This window comes from Neopsephotus bourkii, unplaced genomic scaffold (assembly GCF_033783945.1).
Source record: "Neopsephotus bourkii isolate Nb327-2 ecotype Australia unplaced genomic scaffold, CSIRO-AGI_Nbou_v1 NB_920, whole genome shotgun sequence".
Lineage (NCBI taxonomy): Eukaryota > Metazoa > Chordata > Aves > Psittaciformes > Psittacidae > Neopsephotus > Neopsephotus bourkii.
Genome location: NW_026901414.1, coordinates 21741 through 42811, shown reverse-complemented (window position 1 = coordinate 42811; position 21071 = coordinate 21741). Strand labels below are relative to the sequence as shown.

Below are 21071 nucleotides of genomic sequence, written 5' to 3'. Positions count from 1 at the left end.
GTTACTAGAATAGCAATCACATAACAATTTATTCAGGTGCAACTGGAGAGTACTGTGGGGAAGGGATAGAAACTGTCAGGCGAGGAAGTGGAAAAGTCATTAAAAGATTCAGGAAAAGGAGAACTGAATCTATACCTGTGTTAGTAAAATTACTAGGGAGAATACTCTAATGCCCTTTCTGGACTGCACAAACTAATGTAATTTGTCCTTGTCTTCACAGTTACACTTCTGGCCTTGAGGTCTGTTGCAGAGTTCAGGAAGAAAGCAGTGTGGACCAGAGCTTATGGGTGGTAGCTGCAAAGTGTATCTTATCCCATGAAGAAAAATGCACATCCTTTAAAGCATAATAGCATTACTCAGGAATCAAGAAGACCAATTTCAGAGAGGTTTCCTGTCATGAGCTTTTGGCTTTTTGGGGATGTTATTTGATTTTTGGGTTTTGGGGTTTTTTTGTTGTTTTTTTTTTTTTTATTTTATTTTTTGCAGGGCTGTTGTTTTTGTTGGTTGGTTGGTTTTTGGTTTGGTTTAATTCTTTTACCTCCTTTTGAAGACTCGCAAGATAAAAAACAGTACTTTTTTTTTTCACTGGTGGGGTGGTTATCTTTTACAGACTACTTAGCATGGTTTGTGCTGTGCTGAAGCTGAATGAGAAATATGCATTCAGTTGTTTCAGTTGTATTGTTTCAGTGACACCTGGGGAGCCTCAAAAGTTGGAGTCTGAAAAAGTCATGGAAGCTTGCTAATAAGAATGACTGAAAAAAAATAAAAGTTTGCATTCAGCCTAATGACTGAAGAATGTTTTAGTGTAACAGACTTCCAAACTAGCATTATTTTTTAGGTGATAACCCTTTTTTTAGTTACATCATGATGCTCTTGCCACAGTAGTGCAAGGAGATACATTGAACACTTTCAGCACACTGAAGTTATATAACCTGAGTGGGGTTTATGAAATGGGTGATATGCTTGTCCATTTTCCAACAGCTGTATCAAGATCATTGAAACAAAACAAGATAATGGAAATAAATCAATGATTCTGATGGCTGCTGTGTACCCAGCTTCAGGGCAGTTGCAGTTTTCTTTCCACTTATGACTGTTCTTGTCTCGTTTATTTTCATTTGCACATAAGGAGAGCTTTTTTTCTGCCTCTAGGCAAAAGTGACAGTATAGCAACTTCTTTCAGCCTTTGCCATCTTAAGCAGGATAGCCCCTGACACTTTTCTTATTAAAAAATCTTCTCTTTATGAAGGAATAGAGAAACTTTCTACTTTGCAGTCTTCCCGAGAGAGACCTTAAAAGGGGTTTTATATTTAGTAATCCTCACTAGTGTAGACAAAAATTAACTGAATATAATTGCTTGGGTACTGGTCACTGAATGTCTTCCAAAGCAGTACTGATGCGAGCATTGTTGATTTTGACCAGTTTGCATGAAACCCTACCACCCTACAATCTGGAGTCACTGCCCAATGCAGGAATTCTCTTAATTTCAGGATGGATAACATATTCTGTGGAAGATACTCTCATCTGACTTCTTTATGGGTTTTTCTCACCTTTTCTCACCACTCTTAAGAAGTTTAATGTGGGGATGACAATGATCTTACCACAATGATCAGACATTTCTTCAGGCATTAGATGTGTGGAGGATCAGCACAGTACTTACTTGTATTCCCATATTAGTTTATAGTAATGCTAATTTACTGCTCTGTATGCAGCTGTATACTGAGAAGACAGTCTAAAGGTGAATATACAGAAGGATTGACTGAAAAGCAGTTGTCACAGAGTCAGTGTCTCATGACATACACATTTGTGTTCACTCCTAAGTAACCTCTAACAAAGCCAAATATGTCACATTTTCATTGTGCCATCTCTGGTGCACTGTTTCAGGCTAGCTTACACCATTAGTAACCTGAGCTTGCATGTGTGTTAGCCTTTTAATTAACTTTAAAATTTGCCTTATTTTAAAGATAATCTCTGGGTAATGCACACATGCTGTGTTTTAGTTTGCATAGCGGAACAGTATGTAAACCTCCAAGTTAAACTATACTGATACACAGTAGGTATTACATATCTTGGCTTACAGATGGTAGGCCAAGAGATGTCATAGCACCACCAGAAGGTGGCAATGCTAACGCATTTCCAGGGAGCACTGTGGTTCAGGAGCATAAGTGAAATGCTTGTACACCAATGCACAGAGTATGAGAAACAACATGAACTGGAAGCGCTGGTCAGTTCCCACAGCTGCGATGTCACTGGTGAGACTTGGTGGGATGAATCCCATGACTGGAGTGCTGAGATCAGGGCTGCAGCTGTTCAGCAGGGATGAGCAGGGCAGGCAAGGTGAAGGAGCTGCACTGTTAGGGAGAGCTTTGACTGTACAGCCTTTACAGTTATGGGTAATGTGGTTGGGAGCCTCCGGTGAGGATGAGGGGGGTGGAAAACAAAGGAGATACTGTATGTCCCTTCCAAATGGAGCTATTCTGTACTGAGTATTCTAGTGTACTCTACAGCTCTGTGCATTCAGCCCATAGAAATAAAGTAGAGGTGACGTGAAGTAAAACCCTCTAAAAGGCAGGTAAGTTGGCTGTTGGGTCCTCATTGTAAATCATTTCACCCTATACTTCCATTCCTATTGGGCTGCTGTACCTGCAAGTATACAGATGAACTGTGATGGAGAGAGTATTCCTTCTGTTGTGTGCTAGTGCTGGACAAACAAGACTTACTTCTAGGTGATCTTTCAGAATAGCATGTTGCTCTGGAGACAGTTCAAGGACTGAAGAGGGCAAATTAGTTGCTATTGCATTGTAGATGAGTGGAAAAGCAGCAAAGGAAAGCTGGTGGTGAAGACCTTGTACGACATGTTCTTGTAATTCCAGCATAGCTGTTCTGTGGGCAAACAGAAGGGATTTATTTTTTTTTTCCTATCCTTAGCAGTTATGTGTAATTCTTTTCCACACTGTATGTGTTTCATGTGCATGTTTTATGAATTCTGTCTCATAGTACATAAGCTCTACTAAAACTAGTGGGGTTTTACATTTCAGACAAATGTAGTCAAATACTCTTCTGACTACGTAAGATGCTCCTAATGAGATTGTCTAACCACTTTCAATTATATATCACTTTGTTAGTGATGTTTTTTCATCCTTGCCTATACAGTACATACTTTTGCCTATCTTTATGTAGATATGTAAGAACAACACTTACTTTTGATTCCAGTATCAGAAGATCTAAATGGAGATGATCTGGGTTCTCAAGACCCATAGAAATTTTAATAAAGGTTTAAATCCCCAAAGGTGGAAAGACTTGGGCAACTTCTTAAGCACACATTTTCCTGTCCAGTCCTGAGCTTTTCCAATAACTAAGGTAAGGTGTAAGGTAAGGACCTGTAGGTAGTAGCCTGCTGTGGTCACACATGGAAGGCTGATTCCCTAGATCTCCCAGTTGCCTGCTGCAAGTTTACCTCTGTGCCAGAAGGGGGTGGGAAAGTCTTCTGTCCCTAACTTCATGCTGTTTGCCTGCAGTTTAGGTTTGGGGGTCCTCCCCATAGTGAATTTTAAAGAATATCTCTCCTTCCAGTGTTTCAGCCAGTTGTGAGAATCAGTGCACAGGGGGAGCACCACATACTGGTATTTTTTTTTTTAACATAAATGCATAAATATGACTTAATACAAATATCTGTGGTACCTTTGACCTTGGATGGCTGCCAGATGCCCATTCAGGTCCTCTCTCTGCCTCCTCAACAGGACGGGGAGAATTTAGGTTGAGGTAGCTCATGGGTCATGATAAAGACGGGGAGGTTATTTGCCATTTACTCTCACAAAACTGGACTTTACTTGTGGAAGAGTAATTTATTGCCAATTCAAAGTAGAGTAGGATGGTAAGAAACAAAAATGAAACTGAAAACAACTTTCTTCCACCCAACTCTTCTTCCTAGGCTCAACTTTACTCCTTCATTCCCGACTCTTCTACCTCTTACCTCCCCAGGCAGTGCAGGGTGGGTAGGGGATGTGGATTACAGTCAGTTCATAAACATTCATCTCTGCTGCTCGTTCCTCTTCATGTTGCTCCCCTGCTCCAGCATGGGGTCCCTCCCGTGGTATACAGTCCTTCATGAACTGCCCCAGCATAATTTCTTCTCACAGGTTGCAGCTCTGAACTGTTCCTGCCAGGAACTTGCTCCTGTTTGGCCTCTTCATGCTGCAACTTCCTTCAGAGCACATCCACCTGCTGCAGCACAGGGTTCCATCTGCTCCGTCTTGGTCTTCTCCATGGACCGCAGGGGCATCTACTGCAGTGCCTAGAGCACCACCTCTTTCCCCACTGACCTTGGTGTCTCACAATTTCCTTATTCTTCTGTCTCACAGCTACACATAGTATTTTTTTTACCTTTTATTAAGAATGATTTCACAGAGCTGCCATCAGCTCTGCAGTTTCTCTTGGCAGTGTCCCATAGTTGCTCCGTTTTGGAGCTAGCTGGAGCTAGCTATGTCTGGCATGGGTGAAGCCCTTGGCTTCTCACTGAGGCTCTCACTGCAGCTTCCCCACTGCCAAAGCCTTGCCACATAGACCCAATACACTAGCAAATGCCATGTTTCCTCTAAGAAGGTATGCTAACTCCAGGCAGTTTGATGATAAACACATTAGATTAAATTTCCAAGGGGAAAAATGTCCTTGTTTGGCCTTTACATGTTATATAATTTGAAGTGCAGCTGCTCTGTGTGTTTCTTCATATAGTCCACACTTAAATCAGTTTGGGTCATACAGAAGTCCAAAGTGGAAGTACTTCTGTTTCTCTAATGAGTTCCTAAGTCCTACCTTTGTTTGTAATGCTTTCCAGGAAAAAAAAATAATGAAAATCTAGGGTTTACCCTCTACTGTTCCATAAGGTCTGCAAGTACTCCATTGGTCACAACAGTCTGAACACACTGCCTGCCACATATATTAAATAAATAAATAAAAATTACAGGTGACCTTTCATAAGAAACTAGTTCAGCTTCACTCCTTCCTAATATGTCCTCTTAGGCTGTCTGGTTTAGAAAGTCATGCACGCAAACTCTCTTTTGTGGTAGTGTTCATTTCCCCTTAAGTATTTTCTTCCCTTCAACAATAGTCTTTTCTCTCCCACAGTTTTCAGTCATGCTTGAAAAAAAAAAATAAACTCGCTTTCCTCCCTCACCTGCTTGAATTCAAATGTAGGTGGTCATCAATATGGATGAAACATCAGAAAAGCCACTGCCAGCTCAAAGCAATTATTTGTCCATTTTTGCCAGTCCACTTGGTTGCTGTCCATATTCTTCATTCCTCAGTCTTTGAAGTGACTGTGTTCTAGTTGCATTCTCACAGATAATCCTACAGAAGTATGAGGAGCAATGCACTTGAGTAAAATGATTAGAATTTTGCATTTGGCTTCTGGTAGTCATTCACTTCCCCTTAAATAACATGTATTTGGCCTAACATCACATTTCTTTTGCATATCTGTCTGCTGTTCAGCATGGGAGAAGATCAGTGTGGGAAAGAGATTCCTAACGTCTGCCAGACACACAGTTATAAGTTTTTAGTTCGAGCCTTAAATATCCCCTAGAATATATAGTACATGAGTACTTGATCACTTGCCTTTGTGGTTTAGCTGGATTTTCTGTAATCTTGTTTGCCGAAGTGGAGGTTGGGCCAGAATGTGAGGGATCCTTTGTGAATGCCTGGGACTATTTAGCATGTGAATTGCATAGGTTGCAAAGTTTCCAGCTTTGGCTCCTTGAGAGATTCCAGTTCTAGCTAGTTTAGCATTTATATTTATAAGGCACATACATGTTGGCTGAATATAAAATAATCTTATAGATTAAATGGTATTGTCATTACAGAATATCTGTTGCTAATGAGGCAAGAGCTAACGCCAACGTCAGGGTTGTTAGCGTGATTGTGAGTGGAGGTGCTCTTTTGTCTTTTTCAGAGTTCTCTAATACGTTAGAAAAAATATATTAATTTTTTATATCCATTCAAAAGCATTTCTTGCATTTGAAACCAAAACTGTAAAAAGTAACTCATTATTTTGAGATGTTCTATTTCTGAGATGCCTTAAAGATAGATGCCTTTTCTGAAAATTCTGTGCTTGTTCAATAACAAGTTGATGAACATGCAAACAGGAGTTTTGCATCTGAAATCTTTGCCTAACTTCTTTTTAATGTATGATGTGCAGCAGCCCACTGGGAATATACTAATTATTTCCAAACAACTTATCAACTTAGCTTCTTTTCTTTTTGATGTTGCCTGTCCCTAGGTGTGCCTTCCTTTCAGAGAAGAGGTTCTGGATGACAAAGCACATACCTGAATCAAAACACAAAACATTGTAAGAACTAGGGAGTAGAGTCCAAAGTGTCTTCAATTAATGCAGGAGGAACAGTATAAGCCTTCATCTGGCAACTTGCATAGTTCCTTAAATGACTTACAGAGCACTGTATCACAAAGACGAGATCCTTCAAATTGGTCTTAAAGCCAATGACAGAATGAAGACATGGCTGTAATGCAGCCAAATTCAGTTCAAAATTTTCAAAAGCAGTTTGTTGAGAAGGGTCTATTTACATGCAGGTTTTAGGGTGGCTCTTCTTTTCACCACTTTCAATAAGCAACCTGTAGAAGTCTTCATTTTAGATACAACTTCTCATACCAGCTCAAAGGAATGAGTGAGGAGGGGTTGCACAGAATGAAGGTATGATCAGATGGAAATTGATATAAACAAAAGGCAATTTTTATATTTTTGTTTTGTATTTTTATGACATCAGAAATCAAAACACTTGGTGATGAGCCTTCCTGCAGTAGTGTTCAGGAGATGTGGCAGAGAGTTAGTGTTTGTGAAAGAATCTTTACTGATCTGATTTTTTTGTTGTTGCCATAGGCATCCAAGTTGTGCTGAAACACAGCTTGCTGGAAGATGAGATACTTACCTATAAAGAGCACCAGCAGATATGCTTTCAGAATATAGGGGAAGTAGATTGAGAAGGCAAATGGAAATAGTAGCTTCATGGAGTATGTGCCAAAGGATTCAAAATAAGGCAGTGATACACAAATTGCAAGTGCTGTAAAATAACATGGTAAATATTTAGTCAAAAGGAGAAGGAAGATCATCAGAAAGTTTCATGTAAAAGTCAGTTACCTTTAAGGCATAGCTAGCTATATTATATGCCAAAGTTACCATGCCATTTGTATGCATATGCTTGTTTTCTCTTTCAGCTTTGTAGGTCTGAGGTTCTGACTGCTCTTTATACTAAAATCATCAAGTATTTCCTATTCCATAACAATTCTGTCACTCCTGTTGTTGCACAGAGTGTGATCTTTCAGCATGATCTCAGTGGGCACGTTTCCTGTTGTAAGCATGATAAGCTGCTTTAGGTAGTTCAGCAGTCATAAATCAGCATGTTTTCAGTCTCATATACATAAAAGTATGGCCTGTGCCAGTAAGGTCAAACTCAGGGAAAAGGCAGCTTTGGGACTTGCTGTCTAACATGGTCAGTCTGGAATAGGGGAATCCATGTTTCTAATGTTCTCCCATTTTGTTTGAAGGAAAAGCAAAACAAAACAAAGACATGCAAGCCCCAGAGTACCCCTATTAAAGGAAGAAGTACAGAAAAGAGGAAGGTAGGTGACATACAGGTTGAGAGTATATAAACATTTATGCCAACTTTGGCAATAAAAAATAAAAATATCTTAAGCACAAATGACAATTGAACTGATCATATTTTGGTGAAGAAAATTAAGGAAGCACACTGTTGGTACCTTTCCGATCTCCTTACCTTTAGCCAGAACTGAAAGAGGATAGAGCAGGATACACAGTGAGAAGTTGAGCCATGTCAGTGGTAGGTAGTATATTCCCATCCTTGCTAGCATGTTGTAAGTGTACCTGATGCAAGAGGAACAGCAGATGAGTTTAGAGGGAATGATTGTGTCTTTAAAATAAAGATATAGTATTGAACAATCCAGGGGAATTGCAGAAGAACTTGGAGCTGCTGATCTGAGAGCATTTCAGATCAATACTGCAACAGTTCTGTTCAGGCTCTAACCAATGGCTGGAAGTAGATGGTACATTGTTCCAGAAGGGTTTGTCTACGGTGCTAGCAGGTAGACAGAGGAACAGCCTGCTAACTGGAAGGTTCTATCAGAAACCAGTGTCATTTTATATTGGTCCATCAGAAAAATGGATTTCAGATGGGAATATTACAACTGAGAGGGGCACGCAGAATCCAACTGTTGCTTGGGACTGAGAATATGCTGATTTACGACTGCTGAACTACATAAAGCACTACTGGAGAAGGCTGAACAGTAAATGTAATTGCAGGTACTTAATGTTCTGTGGTATGGATGCCCCTCCCTTGGACTTCAGAATGGTTAGTAGGTGCAAAAGAAAGCAACTGCGCTCCGGTGTATTGCAGTGTTTCACTCTGCTGTTACTGTTGTTCACTGGGAGGCCAAAATGCCTAGGACTTCATTCTACAAGGTGAGCTAATGCCAGCTTGTTTGATCTCAAACTGGTGCAGCAGCTTTCCAAACACCGGAGCAGTGGAGGTTTGATCACATTTTTTGTCAGCTAAAAGGCTTTTGGCCTGTGGTCTTGCTAGAAAGGTGGAAATAAGAATTTTTACGACACTGTTAGCCAGGAGTGTTTCTAGCAGATGGAACCAGCATTAAACAAAACTTCCTGTATTCCCTTCTTATTAATTCATTTGTATAATTCTGCATCATACCTGGACTGAGAGGAGTTTGATGGGCTATAAATGTACCATCTACTCGCAAGTTTGCCCTCTGCAACCTCAGGAGTGCCTCAATTTTTTTATTATTGCTTTTGAGGCACAATCTCAACCCAGTGCAAAAGGGATACAGCTACTTCCTCTCGATACATTCTTTGGCTGCTTATGGTATAAGCAGGAAAGATCAGATATAGATAGAAAACCTTGCAGAATTTGCTGTCACTATATCATTAGCCATAATGCACAGGGTATTATGTGGAGGAGCTTGTAATACTTCAAAACTAGTTGGCTAACGGTTGGGATGAATTCCTGTATGTTTTAAGACATGACTGCCCCTTATTGATGCTAGGACATGGCACAGATACTGTAAAATAAATCAGGTAAGAATTCTAAATTCGTGTGAGTTGTACCATGTATTTGCATTGGGCATTTGCTGCTGCAGACCACAGTATCTTGCTTATTAAACGGCTGGTGTTATTGCTATGATTCCAGACTGTGTACTTCAACAAAGATAGACAACAGTAGTGCATTGGACGCAACAGACTATTCTGAGAGGACTTTGCAGCCAATCTTGTTTATGCTTTTGGACTCTCCCCAGCTGCACAGAAATCTTTCAGTTGAGTTCTACTCCTTCAGCTTTACAAACTCAAAAAAGAAATAGGATGGAGCAATGATCCAAATAATTAATAGAAGTAGTGGTTTCTTAACACATGTAATACCTATACTTTGAAGTTGATGTAAAGCCTATCTTATTAATTCTGGCATTTTCCTTTTTCAGATCTCTTTTATATCATATACTTCCTAAGCTGCCTGAATCCATAGTCCCCAGTCACTGCCCAAAGCAATGTATGTAAAATAGAAGAAACTACTATCTGAGCAGAAAGAAAGAAGATAAAGAAAAAAGAAATTACAGAGGTTACCATGAGGGCTATGTCTTGTTAAAATGTTTCCTAATTCTGTATGTCTTCCCTGCTGTGAGTTTACAAAATGAGGGCAGTAGAGCTTAAGTTACACTTGAGAAACGTTACTGACTTCAGATATTGATGCAAGAGTCAGTAATGCGGAATTTTCACCATACAAAATTTGTGAGATAGAAGTCCTGAATTGTATTCGTGTTCATTCTGCCTCATGTTTGTGTCCCTGCAGTGTGATATGTGCCTTGGTACACCAAAATACTCAGTCTCTGCGGCAGGAGCTCTCGACTTTTTGTACAGCACAATGCAAATAAGCCATAATAGTCTCTGTCTTGGTAAGAAGTTCTGCTGCTGCTGCCTCTGCTATCAATCTTGGATCCAAGTGAGGTGTTAAAAAGCAAATAAATAATAAATGTGTTAGCTTTGTAAATTAATTTGGAAATTGCTGTTCCCTGGGCGGTAGTTGTGACTTCCTTCTAAATTTCTGTTAAAAAGATCAAAGCCTTTGAGCTACACATATTAATGCAATGGAAGCCTGTAAGTAAGGCTCTGCCTCTCAGCTATGTGGGTTTTTGTAAACATCAGTAAATAGCCTTTATTTAAAATAGATAATATGCTTTCCTGCCAGTTTTGAAATAATGAACTGAGCCTGCAGCACAGTGGAGGTGAGGTTCTGCTCACAAGAATGACCCATTTTTCCCTCATGGCTTTGCCATGTACTTCTTACCTGACCACATCTAATACATTCCAAAGAAAAAATAAAATGCACACGATGTACTTCCCTTGAACTTCTTCCTGACTGTTGATCACAACAAATAAAACAATTATTCTCTCTGTGATCTGAAAAGAAAAAAAAGAGTTGTGAATTCAGGTAGCACCTTTTGTAGCTCTCATTGAATAGCAGGGCACGGGTTGAATCCGTTTTCTTTGCACAAATGCTTCAGCACTTTGCTTCTTGGCCTGCTTTTGTTCCAGACCCTGTTGGCCTGCAGCTCAGGCAACTGGAAACTGTTGGCTGCAGCATCAAAGGTCTGCTATGGTAAGGGTGGAGGTTTGCTTGCCAATAGGGACGACTTGGGTTTGTAGCCCAGGAAACCTGTGGATGAGCTGGCTAAGGTTATGGGAGCAAGGACTGCAGCCTACAAGCAAAGAAACTTACCCCCACATGGAAACAAACTTCCTTGTAGGCTGCATGGCAGGGTGTGGGATACAGAGAGCCCTTGGGTGCGTAGAATGCCAGACAATGCTAATCTCACAGTTCTATCTCTGTTTGCCACAGCTTCAAGATCTGCAACCCAGTGTGTCTCTCTCATGTAAGATTTGCAGAAAGGAGAAGGAATACTTTATTTTTCTTTTCTTCATGTTCCTGGCTAGGAGAAGTGGGTTTAAGTTTATAGTTTATGTGAATTATTGCCATAATATTAGTCATAATATTTTTCTAGCAGTTGAACTTAGCCTGACCCACAAGCTATGCCTTTACAAATCAGAAGATATAAGAGCGGATTAAACACACAGTATCTTCAGCTTAAAAACAAAAATACTTTGGCAATATTAGAGCTCGAGAAATTAAAAACAAGTTTGTCCTTCCTGGACAAGTTTTCTAAACCCTGCCCTGTAAAATAAACACATCTGTAGTGTTCAGTACTGCCAAGAGTTGCTTGTGAAACTCTCCCAGAAGAGTACCAGTTCACTCTAATTTACACTCTATTTGCAAGTGCTGGAAAAGAAAACATGCATCTCTTCAGTTGGTGTGAACCAGTATAGCTTCATTGTTCTGGTTTGTTTGGGGTTTTGTACGCTGGTATCTCTTCCATAAGGTACCTTAGGTTTAATGATTTTATGGTTTGAGATGTCAAGTCAGTGAAGGGTTGTGAAATAAAAACAGATTGCCAAGGTGGTTTTGATCAGCTCAGCCATTCTCCTTCACTGGTTTCCCCCTTCCTCTTAGTCCTACCTTAAACAGTTTTGCTACATAATTTTTACCAGTTCCTGCATGGGATATTGTGGCTAGAGATTTCTTTCATTACTTTTTTTTTTTTTCCAGACCACATCTGTTGGATAAAGCAATCATCACTTCACTATTCAGCAAAATTACGTGAGAGCAATTTTCCATGCCCAGGGATCTAGTTCCTCATCTTGAAAAGCACTGAAAGGCCACAACAGATAAAAATGGTTTTGCTGCCTCTCACCCTACCCTGACTGTCCTCTTGTGCTGCTGATCCCATTGGTCCCTAACTGAGGAACTGATTTCTAAGAAGGTCAGATGTTGAGAGGCTTCTGTGCAGACAGGCCAGGAAATGGAGAGTGCGGGGTACTAAGTCCTGTGTTTGTACGCTGCTGCCAAGGAGAAACTGGGAGAACTGTAAGTGTTGATGCAGGATCTGAAACCAGATACAACCGACTTAGAAGAAGTACGGTGGGTCAGTCATCACAAGAGGGAAATCAAAACAAAGGGAAAAACAGCATGAGCATTGAGTGGGATTGTGTTGAGAGAACGTAGAAAATAGAACCTGAACTAAAATCAATTTGGTGAAGGGTGTTAAAGGAGTGCAGTGTTGGTGGTCGTGGGCATTTTGTTACCAACCCTGAAATCAGACTGGGATGTGGAGAGAGAGTTCTGAAATATAGTTATTAAGAGGTATTTCAGGGAGTTGTCTCACTTAGAGACCAAAGCTTCACCATGATAATGAAAAGGTGTTTTCAGATGTGAGAGCTGGCAGGCAGATTTTCCAAACAGCTACTTGCTCTTCAAGAGGTGGCTGGGTGGAAAAGTGCTAGAAAGCGACATGGGCCACATGATCAAGAGCTGATCCCGTTTCAGTGGAGTAAAAGGATAAGCAGTAGATCAGTAGCCACTGTCTCACATTTCAAAAGGACGAGCCACAGTTCAGCCTCATGGAGTGGCTGTGGATTTCTTTCTCTTCCCACGGCATAAGCAGATGCACAAGGGGCAGTGAGTATCACCTAGCTGGGGTTCAGCAGATCTCCTCCGTCAAAGGTTCATGTTTGGGAAATGGAGCACTCAGCCCCACTAGTTGCAGATGATGGAAGTCTGGTTACTGATTGTGTAAAGGAGGTTAAGCACCTGCAAGAGTAGGGAACTGGACTTGAAATCTGCCTGTGGTCTTGCTCCGGAGCACACCTGCAGGGCAGGACACAGACTGGCTCCTCAGACCAATTGTGATGTCCTCAGGAGGACAGACAGTAGCATCCTACCTCTTCTATTGCCTGCTTGCTTGCATGCCTTTATTCCCCTTCAAGACATTGTGCTCATAGCACTCACATCTTCAGGTACCCCACACAAACCCAAGGTAGATGCAGGGTTTAGACATAGGCTGGGGACCTTTTCAACAAGTGACAAGACAGGGTGCTACCTGAAGAAGAGGAAATTCCAGTAAATGGCTGTTGATATTGTGCACATATACACATATATACATGTATCTGTATACATATACACACGTAGTCATGTACACATATCAATATACACACATGTATATATGTGTATGAATATGTATACATGTGTGTATACACACATACATAGATACAAGAAAAGCATATATATGAAAAAAAGCATAAAATCAGTCACAGCTCATTTCTTCTATGGATCATCTGTTCTTGCATGAATGAAAATACAGCATTCTCTGCTGATACTCTCTTGCTTAAAAAAAAGAAAAAGAAAAAAACCACACAAAACTAGAAGTCCTGTGTTTTCATGTTCATAAAAAGGAAGTATATGCTGACACCTCACAAAGTGTAAATACAGTGGTTTCATTTTTCATTCCTTCTTGTTCTTTTGTTAAAGTCAAACTGGAATTTCCTTCCTCTCCCAGCACTGGTTTCTGAAAGGATACAGACAGTTCTCTAAAGTGACATAAATTTTTGCAAGGCAGCCTGGGCATTTCAAGCAAGTGAAACAGAGCAAATCAGCCTAACTGAAGTTAGGGCAGAAGCAGGCAGCACTTTCACTTTGGGTTTTTAATAACCATGACAGTGCAGTATCGAACCTGGTGCCTGAAACCCCTACACAACCCTTTGATTTAGTGAATGTTTAAGAAAAGTGCTGACATGTGACACATTCTCCTGTCCTACTCTCATTCAAGCTGGAAATGCCCAGAGGGACATCCATTTGTACAAGCTCTGTGACCCTCCCTTGCCTTCCCTTCCTCCAGAGCACTATCACACAGGACTCATCTTTCTTTCTTGGTGTGACTTTTCCTTGGCCTGCCTACCCCTCCTGAGATGCATGGTGGCCTGAGGCTTTGTCCTTCAATGAGGCCATACTAAATGGGTTTTTCTAGAGAACGCCTCTGGAGTTTACTTTTCCACTGTCTGTAACATGTATCTCACAGTGTTTCTTGTAAATGCTACTAAATCATGATGAATAGGTTATTAGGCAGAAATCCTTCATTCAGAATACTTAAATCTTATCTCTGCTGTAATGCCCACACCCGGCCAAACAGCCCAAACAGCTGGCCACCACAGCAGTGCTTTCAGAGTTTGTTTTGTTCAAGGTGGCCTTATTTCTATCCATGTGCTTCCTTGACACTGCCAGAGCCACCAGTTCTCTCACCCTAGAGATCCTGAGATGAACTTCACTGTGGATATGCATGTGTGTATATGGCCTGAAGGATGCATCTAGGGATATGTTTTAAGCTTAAGAGTCAGAACAGGTGGTGGGAACACAGAAGAGGGTAGCCACTATCAAATTCTTGCAGCTTTACCAGCACCCTGACTACATGCAATAGCCCGTAGGCTACAATAAAATAAGCATCTCTGTCTTTCCTCAGTTCATTGTGGAAAATGTATCTCCTTTTTTCCTAAGAGGCAGGGAAGACAGCGTGGCAAGGCACATGGGAGTACTGCTGGCATACAGCTGCTTAACCTGTACTCCCACAGCAAAAGCAGGGCAACACAAGTGAAAACAGTCTACACCAAAGAGCTTGTACCTAGCTTGGGCAGCACAAGACTACTGCTAACATGAATGTAAGAGTGTTTGCAGTGAGAGAACACTTGGGAAAAGAACCATGTAAGGATCAAAATCTATCATTGTGAGACAAATGTTTGGAGTCACTGTGCCATATTGCTCCCTGACCCACCTTCTTCGTGCTGCCCCAGAGAGCACTGCAGTAACTGCACTGGCCAAAAATGGTCACAGTTATCTTGCTCAGAAACATCCATTTCAGATCTAGTGTCTTTTGTGGCAACACAGAGCAGGTTTTGTGTAGGCTTCCCTGATCTCTTCTCCTGTTGGGATGGGTAGGAAAGGAATGGACTGTGTAAGAGTTGAGGAATGTGTCACCTTTGCCAGGACAAGCCTTGCTTTAGTGACTATTGGCATTAGGAGGCTGCTGTTCCCTGCAAGAGATGATGTGAGATTTGCTACATGGCACATTCAGTAGGATGCGCACACACCCACCCCACCACCCCCACCCCCACCAGTTAGTGTAAAAGCATGTAGATTTAGGCAGGGAAAAATAGTTGACTGCATTTTAACGAATTTGCTACCATACTTAGTGAGCAGCATAAAGATCAGAGATCTGTATTACTCAGTTTCTAATGGAGATTTAAAAAGAGGAACATCTTCACCATGTCATTTGACAAAAATGGGCTATCCAGAAAACTAAAAACATAACTAACTACTCTTAGTCTTCTACCTTCTGACGCTGAGAGCAATACCAGTTTCACCATTATTCAAATACTAAGGAGTGGAAAGGTTTGAAGGTAAACTCAAGTTGACATTTTTACTTTTTCCAATGCATTAAAACTTACCAAAACCTGAGATAAAAGTCCCAACAGAAAACAAAATGTGGTAAGGAAAATGCCCAAGATTCATCTTGTTTTCTGATTTTTTGGCTGGTTTTCTGCCTACAGCTGAACATATGCGGAGACCTGGGAAAGGTGGTTAAGGGCTCTGGAGCTCAGATTGTCTTCTCATCTATTCTCCAGGATACAGGGGAGGACCTAAAAAAAGCTAGGAGGATTAGCCAGGTTAATAAATGGTTAAAAGGGTGGTGTCACAGTCAGGGGTTTGGGTGTCTTGAACATGGGACCCAAGTTTGTAGGCCAGGTCTAGCGGGGGCTGGTGGAGCTGGTCCGATAAAGAAGGGGAAGGGCAGTTTTGGTAGGAGGCTTGCCAGACTGGTTAAGGAGGCTTTAAACTAGATGTGTTGGGGGAGGGGGGCATCATTCCATCCCAACACTCCCAGTCAGTTGCCAGCACCTATAATAAATGCTTGGACCAATGCAGAGATATTCCGGCTGCTCCAGCCAATGAGCCGGCTTCATTTGGAGCTCGGCTCAGGTGCCTCTATGCAAATGCCCATAGCATGGGTAACAAACAAGAGGAATTAGAGATGTGTGCTCGTCTACGGGGGTATGACAAGCCTCACAGAAACATGGTGGGATGGCTCCTATGACTGGAGTGTTGGAATGGAAGGTTACAGACTCTTTAGAAAAGACAGGCCTGGCAGGTGCGGAGGGGGAGTTGCCCTTTATGTTAGGGATAGGCTGGAGAGTATGGAACTCTGTCTGGGGACTGGTGAGCAGTTAACAGAGAGCTTGTGGGTCAGGGTTAAAGGGAAAACAGTGATGGGAGACATTACTGTGGGGATCTGTTATAGACCACCTGATCAAGAGGAATCTGCGGATGAAGCACTCTATAGGCAGATAGGAAAAGCCTCACGCTCACAGGCCCTCGTTCTCATGGGTGACTTCAACCACCCTGACATCTGTTGGAATGACGGTACGGCCCGGCACAAGCAATCCAGGAGGTTCCTCGATTGTGTGGAAGACAACTTCCTTCTGCAAGTAATAGAGGAGCCGACAAGGAGAGGTGCCATGCTTGACCTCGTGCTCACCAACAGGGAAGGGCTCGTTGGAAATGTGGCACTGCAGGGCAGCCTTGGATGCAGCAACCATGAGATGGTTGAATTTGAGATCCTTAGGACAGTGAGAAGAGCGTGCAGCAAGCTCACTGCCCTAGACTTCAAAAGAGCAGACTTTGGCCTCTTCAGGAGCCTGCTTAGTAAGGTTCCATGGGATATAGCCCTAGAGGGCAGGGGGGCTCAAGACTCTTGGTTGGTCTTCAAGGATCACCTGCTACAAGCTCAGGAGTGTTGCATCCCAACCAGAAGGAAGTGCAGCAGGAGGACCAGGAGACCTCCTTGGATGGATAAACAGCTGCTGAGGAAAATTAAAATGAAAAAAGAGTTTTATAGAAAGTGGAAGCAAGGACAGGCGGCCTGGGAAGAGTACAGGGATGTTGTCTGGGAAGCTAGGGACCAGGTTATGAAAGCTAAGGCCCAGTTAGAATTAAACATGGCTAGGGATATTAAGGATAACAGGAAGGGATTCTACAGGTACATAGCAAATAAAAAACAGATTAGGGAGAATGTAGGCCCCCTCAGGAAGCTCTCAGGTGAACTAGCTACACAGGATTTGGAGAAGGCTGAGGTTCTGAATGACTTCTTTGCCTCGGTCTTCTCTAGCAAAGGCTCTGACCGCACCACCCAAGTCGTGGAAGGCAGCCGCAGGGACTGTGAGAATGGAGACCTTGGGCCCACTGTAGGAAAGTAATTGGTTCGAGACCATCTTAAAAATCTGAACATGCACAAGTCCATGGGTCCTGATGAAATCCATCCACGGGTCCTGAAGGAGCTGGTGAATGAAGTTGCTAAGCCGCTGGCCATCATATTTGAAAAATCATGGCAGTCAGGTGAAGATCACAATGACTGGAAAAAGGGAAATATAACCCCCATTTTCAAGAAGGGGAAAATGGATGAGCCAGGGAATTCCAGACCAGTCAGTCTCACCTCTGTGCCTGGCAAAATCTTGGAGCAGATTCTCCTGGAAGGCATGCTAAGGCACATGAAAACCAACAAGGTGCTTGGTGACAGCCAGCATGGCTTCACTAAGGGGAAATCCTGCCTGACCAATCTGGTGTCCTTCTATGATGGGGCTAAGGAACTGATGGACAGCGGTAGAGCAGACGACATCATCTACCTGGACTTGTGCAAAGCGTTCGACACTGTCCCACACGACATCCTTGTCTCTAAATTGGAGAGATATCAATTTGATGGATGGACCAACTTGGTGGATGAAGAACTGGCTGGATGGCTGCACACAAAGAGTTGTGGTCAATGGCTCAATATCCAGCTGGAGACCAGTAATGAGTGGTGTCCCTCAGGGATCGGTGTTGGGACAGGTCTTAACATCTTTGTTGCTGACATGGACAGTGGGATTGAATGCGCCCTCAGCAAGTTTGCCGATGACACCAAGCTGTGTGGTTCGGTTGATACGCTGGAGGGAAGGAATGCCATCCAGAGGGACCTTGACACACTTGTGAGGTGGGCTGATGCCAACCTCATGAAGTTTAACCATGCCAAGTGCAAGGTCCTACACGTGGGTGGGAGCAATCCCAGGCACAGCTACAGGTTGGGCAGAAAAGAGATTCAGAGCAGCCCTGAAGAGAAGGACTTGGGGGTGCTGGTGGATGAGCAGTGTGCACTTGCAGCCCAGAAAGCCAACCATATCCTGGACTGCATCAGAAAGAGTGTGACCAGCAGGTCGAAGGAGGTGATCCTGCCCCTTTACTCTGCTCTCGTGAGACCTCACTTGTAGTATTGTGTGCAGTTCTGGTGTCCTCAACATAAGAAAGACATGGATCTGTTGGAACAAGTCCAGAGGAGGGCCACGAGGATGATCAGGGGACTGGAGCACCTCCCATATGAAGATTGGCTGAGAAAGTTGGGGCTGTTCAGCCTGGAGAAGAGAAGGCTGCGTGGAGACCTCATAGCAGCCTTCCAGTATCTGAAGGGGGCCTATAGGGATGCTGGGGATGGACTCTTCATTAGGGACTGTAGAGGTAGGACAAGGGGTAATGGGTTAAAACTTAAACAGGGGAAGTTTAGATTGGATATAAGGAGGAAATTCTTTCCTGTGAGGGTGGTGAGGCCTGGAATAGGTTGCCCAGGGAGGTTGTGAATGCTCCATCCCTGGCAGTGTTCAAGGCCAGGTTGAGCGAGGCCTTGGGTGATACGCTTTAGAGTGAGGTGTCCCTGCCCTTGGCAGGGGGGTTGGAACTTGATGATCTTAAGGTCCTTTCAAACCCTAACTATTCTATGATTCTATTCTATGATTCTATATGCCCTTAAAACCCTTAACAGCATCGAAACCTCTGGATGTTACCACAATTTGCCCATATCTGTGTTTGAGAGGGTAGAGACCCTTACAGCAAGAATATGACAATTCTCCTCTTTCCCCTCCTAGCATTAATCCTTATTCAGTCCTTTAATTTCTCTGTCTTTACCAGTCCTTTCACACGCCATGTCTGCCAGCAAATCCTGTTTCAGGAAGCTTGCTGTGCTGGTTGTTTTCTCAAGTTCCGTCCCTTTGCTACCCCACAAAATTTTGTATTGTGCTTATCTTCAAAATAAATACACACTTGTCAGAGAGTAAATGGCATGGAAAAGAATTAGCTACTGAAACTTCAGCTCTGAAATGCTGTCTTCTGGCTGTAAACAGGCTGCCTGGGGAGGTAGTATCCTCAGCCACCTATGGCAGAAATGGGGTCTGCCCCTTTTCTGCATGTGGCCTCTCCTCAGGTCCCTGCTATTGTGGGCTGAGCTCGGGGCACTCACTGCTCAGTTTCATTTGAAAGCAGCTCTTTCCCAACCCGCTTCTGAGGGCTCATTTCCTGCAGTTAAGAAACCGTCAGCAGACCAAGGTCCTTAAGGAAGTGTGCAGGTGGACCCCTCAGGGTAGTAAGGGCATGTCCCCAGGGGCTGCCATGTCTCAAGCGTATAGGTTGTGGAAGGAGGGTCTCAAGAAACAGACATACCTGCAAAACCCTGGGGAAGAGGCAGCTTTTATCAATGCCAATGAGTATGTGTAGGATCTCCAATACAGATAACAACTGGCAAAGGCGCATCACAAATCCTAGGGAGTAAAAGGTGTCTGCCAGTGAATCTACAAAGTGAAGAGGAAAATTAGAGGGTGGTTACATAGTAAAAGTCTGAATCAGCTAGAGTCTGCTTCTGCCCTATCACCACTGGAGATGACAAGAAATAAAGCTCAAACATTTGGGTGACACAAAGCTTCATAGAGGGGAGGAGGCAGTCCACTCTCTGTGTATGACTGATACAGAGGCAGGAAGTTGAGAAAAGAAGAGGATCCCCTACACTTGGTGCATTGGCAAACACTGTGCAGGATGTGTTGATTTAGGGATATCAGTTTGGGATATTTCTAAATATGAGGAAGCATTGAGGAAATGTATGAGGAATGCTTAAACAATGAGGAGATGTTGAATTCCTGCCTATATCTGTACATCTTCTGAAAAGAGATAGACCACAAGGTAGGTATTTTATGTGCCTACTGTCCATGATTATAAATCATCTTAAATTTCTAGTCTCTACATTTCTGGTTTTGTGCCTTAACCCCATGCAACAGAAAGAGAAGAACGTGTAATGCTTTTGGAGATAGTGATATGCAATATCTACAAAGATATTCCCTCCTAGTGGCTTCCGCCCTAATGACTGAACCTACTCACATTTAGGTCTATGTCTAAGCCAAAAGTTACTAGGATGCTGCTGAATATTAAAGCTCATTAGGAAAACAAGAACTTCATTCCTGATGTCGTACAAGCAGAATGTAGGTATGAGAAATTTCTTCATCCTTTTTATGGAAGAAACAATGTTTTTCTAATTGAAATTTTAGCCCCAGTATTGGACATACGCATATCTAGAATCCTAAGTTTAGCTCTAATTTGGTGTCACTGTGTGTTACTGCCTTCTGAAATGTTTAAGGAAAACAAAGAAGGAATCCTACCTTTTCCAAATGACATGAACCTGATGATCATGTTTGTAAATATCCAGGAATGTCCACAGAATTGCATCAAGTCATACACGAAGAGGTAGGTGTTCATGGTAAAGCTGTGGAGGTGAAAATAGTACAGCAAACTGTATGACTTACTACAGTGTTCAAACTTTCTGACCTGTAGAAATTGCACCCTCTTTGGACATTTGAGTAGATCAAAGGAAAACAGCTGAAATAGAAACAGATTAGTGAAAACTGACTGTGCCCGGCTGTGGCCACAAAACAGTATTCTCCCAAGTGGATCAAAGGCTCCCTTTGTTGCTATACCTAGGAGATGCCCAGAAAAATTATCTTGAGTTTCCTCCAGTGATCAGGGTGACCTGTGCCTCCAGAGGAAAAAGTTGAGTGCACAAAGACACTTCGTTGGGTGCTGGATTCAAGCCTGAGCCCCTTGGCTTGGCTCTGTCTTGATAGTGTGACCAGACTAAAAGGACTGCTTGCTGTTGCACCCACAGCAGCCCTGCTGAGGGCCTTGGACTCCCACAGGCACCAGCTCTGGGATTTCTCCATCTGGGTGATGTAAATCCTGTCCTTCCTTGAAGACATGCCTCTACCA

At 42.6% G+C, this 21071-nt stretch overlaps 2 protein-coding genes across 4 annotated transcripts in view; one reads left to right on the top strand and one right to left on the bottom strand.

The window, feature by feature from the left end:
• The window catches only part of FOCAD (focadhesin), a 94124-nt gene extending 93697 nt beyond the window's left edge, over positions 1-427 (top strand). Inside the window, exon 44 of the mRNA XM_061357748.1 lies at positions 221-427. Coding sequence (XP_061213732.1) covers positions 221-294 — 74 coding nt within the window. The 3' untranslated portion in view covers positions 295-427. The remainder of the gene's footprint in view (positions 1-220) is intronic.
• HACD4 (3-hydroxyacyl-CoA dehydratase 4) overlaps positions 1-20769 on the bottom strand; it is a 251036-nt gene extending 230267 nt beyond the window's left edge. Inside the window, exons 1-6 of one of the 3 annotated variants that reach the window (XM_061357753.1) lie at positions 20468-20763; positions 19482-19609; positions 10371-10483; positions 7779-7885; positions 6933-7064; positions 3518-6315 (exon numbers count right to left, since the gene is read on the bottom strand). In XM_061357753.1, the coding sequence (XP_061213737.1) occupies positions 6233-6315; positions 6933-7064; positions 7779-7885; positions 10371-10483; positions 19482-19609; positions 20468-20564 (660 nt within the window). In that variant the 5' untranslated portion in view covers positions 20565-20763 and the 3' untranslated portion in view covers positions 3518-6232. Of the gene's footprint in view, positions 1-3507; positions 7065-7778; positions 7886-10370; positions 10484-19481; positions 19610-20467 lie in introns of those variants that run through there. The other 2 variants (XR_009726185.1, XM_061357752.1) reach the window with 2 other exon arrangements.
• Between the last annotated feature and the right edge of the window lie 302 nt (positions 20770-21071).